Source organism: Rhagoletis pomonella, unplaced genomic scaffold, assembly GCF_013731165.1.
Source record: "Rhagoletis pomonella isolate Grant_MI unplaced genomic scaffold, Rhpom_1.0 Rhpom_scaffold_02840, whole genome shotgun sequence".
Classification (NCBI taxonomy): Eukaryota; Metazoa; Arthropoda; class Insecta; order Diptera; family Tephritidae; genus Rhagoletis; species Rhagoletis pomonella.
Window position 1 is genome coordinate 22,990 of NW_023461393.1, and position 3,371 is coordinate 26,360.

Consider the following 3,371-nt stretch of genomic DNA (forward strand, 5'->3'; position numbering starts at 1 on the left):
AAAAACTCAGCTGTCGCCCCAACACCACCTTGTTAGATACACATTGGCATATACGCACGAAAATGGCTACTGTGAATAGCTTTGGGGCAGAACCGTTAGAAAATTTTAGTTCGAGCGTGCAATTTTAGCATAGAAACTTGTCGTAAAACGTTACACCTTTTGTTAAAGCTTAAGACGCCAGCTAAAAAAATATACAAATTGTATTGAATACTACAACAAAATCTATTTTTTTGGTGACAAAGTAATTCAATTTTCGCACCTACACAGAACATCCCTATAGAGCGTGTAAAATACCAGTCATGCCACCGAAAGAAGCAAAACAATGTAAGACCAGGAATCAACTTCAAGAGCATTTGGTTGCGGAAGTTAACACTCAAAGATATGAAGCTAATGAAGCACATATGAAAGTGGTACAACAATTGCTTGGATGGGCCCTTTTGAATGGTCTTGGGTCGTGTACCGAAGGTATAGGAATGCTGCAACCTATGAACAACCAATCTAGCCAATGTGGAGATAATGTTCAGGGGGCGAGTTTGTCAAAAAAAGCTCGAAAGCGTTTGCGACGTCGGCAACGAGCAGAAGCTGAAAGTGCTGCAGCTGTACGCGCCGGAGCTACTACGCCAAAGGTTAATACAACTGAGTCCGTTGGACCAAAGACGAAAGAGCAACCTCCAAACGTGCCGGTACAAGCCGGTATGCTCCATGATCTGGCTGTACAATTTCGCAGTGAAATTTGTGTATTAAAAATGCTTTTTGATTCTGAATTACAAGAGAACCCGGAATCAACACTTAAAAATAAACCAATTGTAGCGGAGATAAATATAAACAAGAGTCTACTTTCAAAAGGAGCTATCAAATCTATACGCACCACAATCCTAAGGACGATTGAAAACTATCAAGTATCTAAAAAAAACAACACCCTTATTTTATAGCATGACAAACAATAATACATACATAAACATTTTATGTGAAGATGAATATGCATTTGAGTGCTTAAAAAATTCCGTTGTGCAAATGAAGAGCTTAGGCAGAGTATGCTTGTCCACTTTAGAACCGAATGCGGGCCGTTTGTATTGTATGAGTGTCATTTATACGGGACTTATTGATGATCCAATGAAATTCCTATTGCATGTGCGTTTGCAGCATCCGAAAATACGCACTGATTACTGGATTATTGCGAGCAGCAAAGTATGTACAGGAACGCACGAAACCCAATTCTTGTTTCTGGTGGACGAGCTGTCGGCACTGGCGCTGGAATATCAATATCGTTATAGACTTTTTATTTGCTTAGAGGAAGCGTTGTTCCACAACCATGGACAGTTGCCGAATTTGTTTTAGTATCGAATGGATCGACGTATGTACATGGCCTAATACACACCTATGTATTTTTAATGGATATGTACGTACTATTATGTTAAAAAATGCTGTTATCCTTTCGAGATAAATTTCCATAACTTTTAGCTTCTAATATATTTACATATGTATGTATGTATGGAGTACACAATTTTTTTTCAAAAATCTTATGAATAAACGCAGTTCACACATCGAACCCATTTGGGATATTATTTAGCAAGTTTTGTTAAAATAAACATCATATATTAAATTACTTAATATTTTGCTACACACATTATCGAATTAGCATTTATTAACCAGAGCCTTGTAAAAATCAAATTTCGTACAATTTTTATGTTTCGTTGTAGCCTTTACTGAGCTCTCTTTAGCTCGCAAAACTGTTTTGCAAAGAGGTTCGAAATCGGAATTAATATACTGGTGTCTGCCTTTTTTAATTTTCGGTTCAGCTTGCTTTGGCACCGGTATGATTGGGTTAAATACCATCTGCGTACTATCGAATTGATCATAAAGTTCGTGGGAGGTACTGAGAATAAATAAAATAGATTTAAAATATAAATAACAATCGCCCAAGCTATATCGATCACTCACAGTTTGCCAATTTCCGGCGGCAGCGCACCCTCTCCCGATGCCGGCACACCACTTGCTATATGCATGGCCATCTTTCGCACCGTTGGGTGATAATGACGTGAAAGCAAGGTCAACTCGTAAAGCGCTGTACTTGCCGCATTGCAATACTCGGGATCCTCTAACTCTGGATCATAGTTACCGGATCCTACGCTAGTATCTGTATCAAGTAAAATATCCAAAATTGATGTCAATTGGAACGTTGTCTTTATAGTGCCGAGTGTTGCCAGGGTGCCGTGATGCAGTAGATGCATGCTGAGGGTTAGTAAGCGTTTTATAAACGCCATTAAACGTTGCTGACTCATATTACGCCGCCTTTTCACTAAAACTTCATCCAAGGTGCCAAGTATTATGCGAAAATCGTCGTGATTCTTTCCTGCGTTTACTGTAAGCATATTTCTGTAGAAGTGCTGATAAAATCGAATAGGATCTATATTCAGCACTTCACCCTGACCAGAGAGTATGACAAAAATGGTTTTAATGCAATGTAACTGCTCACGATAACCAAGATCCATTTCTTCCAATATGCGATTCAGCACTTCTATTAAGTCTGAGAAGAAATCCATGTTGATGACGTGGGCAAATCTGGAAGACAAATATCACAGAAAGCGTAACAAATCGTGTTTTAATAATTCCATACAAATCTATTGACATTGACTTACTCTGCTAATCCCTCTAAAATAGCGCTCAGCACTTTCGAAGTTGGATCATTTTTTAAAACACGGAAGTAAATTGTAAAAACCATTTTGGTTACTTCCGTCAGTTTATATAGTTTCGTTTGTTTATTTTCTTCCGCCCGCGTTTCGTCCAACTCCTTATTCACCTCGGTTAATTTCTTCCTCCGCTTGCGCTCCTTCTTTGATAAACTCATCAAACGCTGCCGATGAGCCTCCAACTTTTTTTGCTTCAACTCATTCTCCTTCTCAGCATCTAAGTTGACATTTTTTATCTTAAGCGAAAGCAAGCAACTGAGACATTCCACATGCACATTCGGTAGTTTTGTCTTTATCAAGTGATTTATACGTCTCACAATATACAGTGTCATATCCAATTTCTTATCGTTCGCAAATACTGTGCGGAAACACTTGTTGATTTCTTCTCGTATATTCTGATAGCGGCAGTTCAACATGTAGACCAACAACTGTGCGACATTCTGTACATAATTAAAGTATGGATGTGCGACGAGTATATCACACATACTTTGCACTGCTACTTCGGCCATCTTCACCGACTGTGCGGTGACACGCCCTTGTCCACGTTTATTCACAGCACCTGTTAGTTTTTCAAGTTTCTGCAAAAACTTCTTGAACTGCTGCAAAAGCGCATTTTCGTAAGTCACTCTTTCAAGCGTTGCTTTTCGCACTGAAATATTAACAAACCAAGCATTTTAAATC

General features: G+C 38.8%; 1 protein-coding gene across 1 annotated transcript; it reads right to left on the bottom strand.

Annotated features, from left to right (window-relative positions):
* Positions 1-1,454: 1,454 nt before the first annotated feature.
* On the bottom strand, positions 1,455-3,339 carry LOC118753783 (nucleolar complex protein 3 homolog; the record flags this gene model as incomplete). The annotated part of the gene is given in 3 exon segments (XM_036488660.1): positions 1,455-1,876; positions 1,942-2,562; positions 2,640-3,339. Coding segments are annotated over 3 exon segments (1,562 nt in total), but the record flags the coding sequence as incomplete, so codon positions are not given.
* Positions 3,340-3,371: the final 32 nt, after the last annotated feature.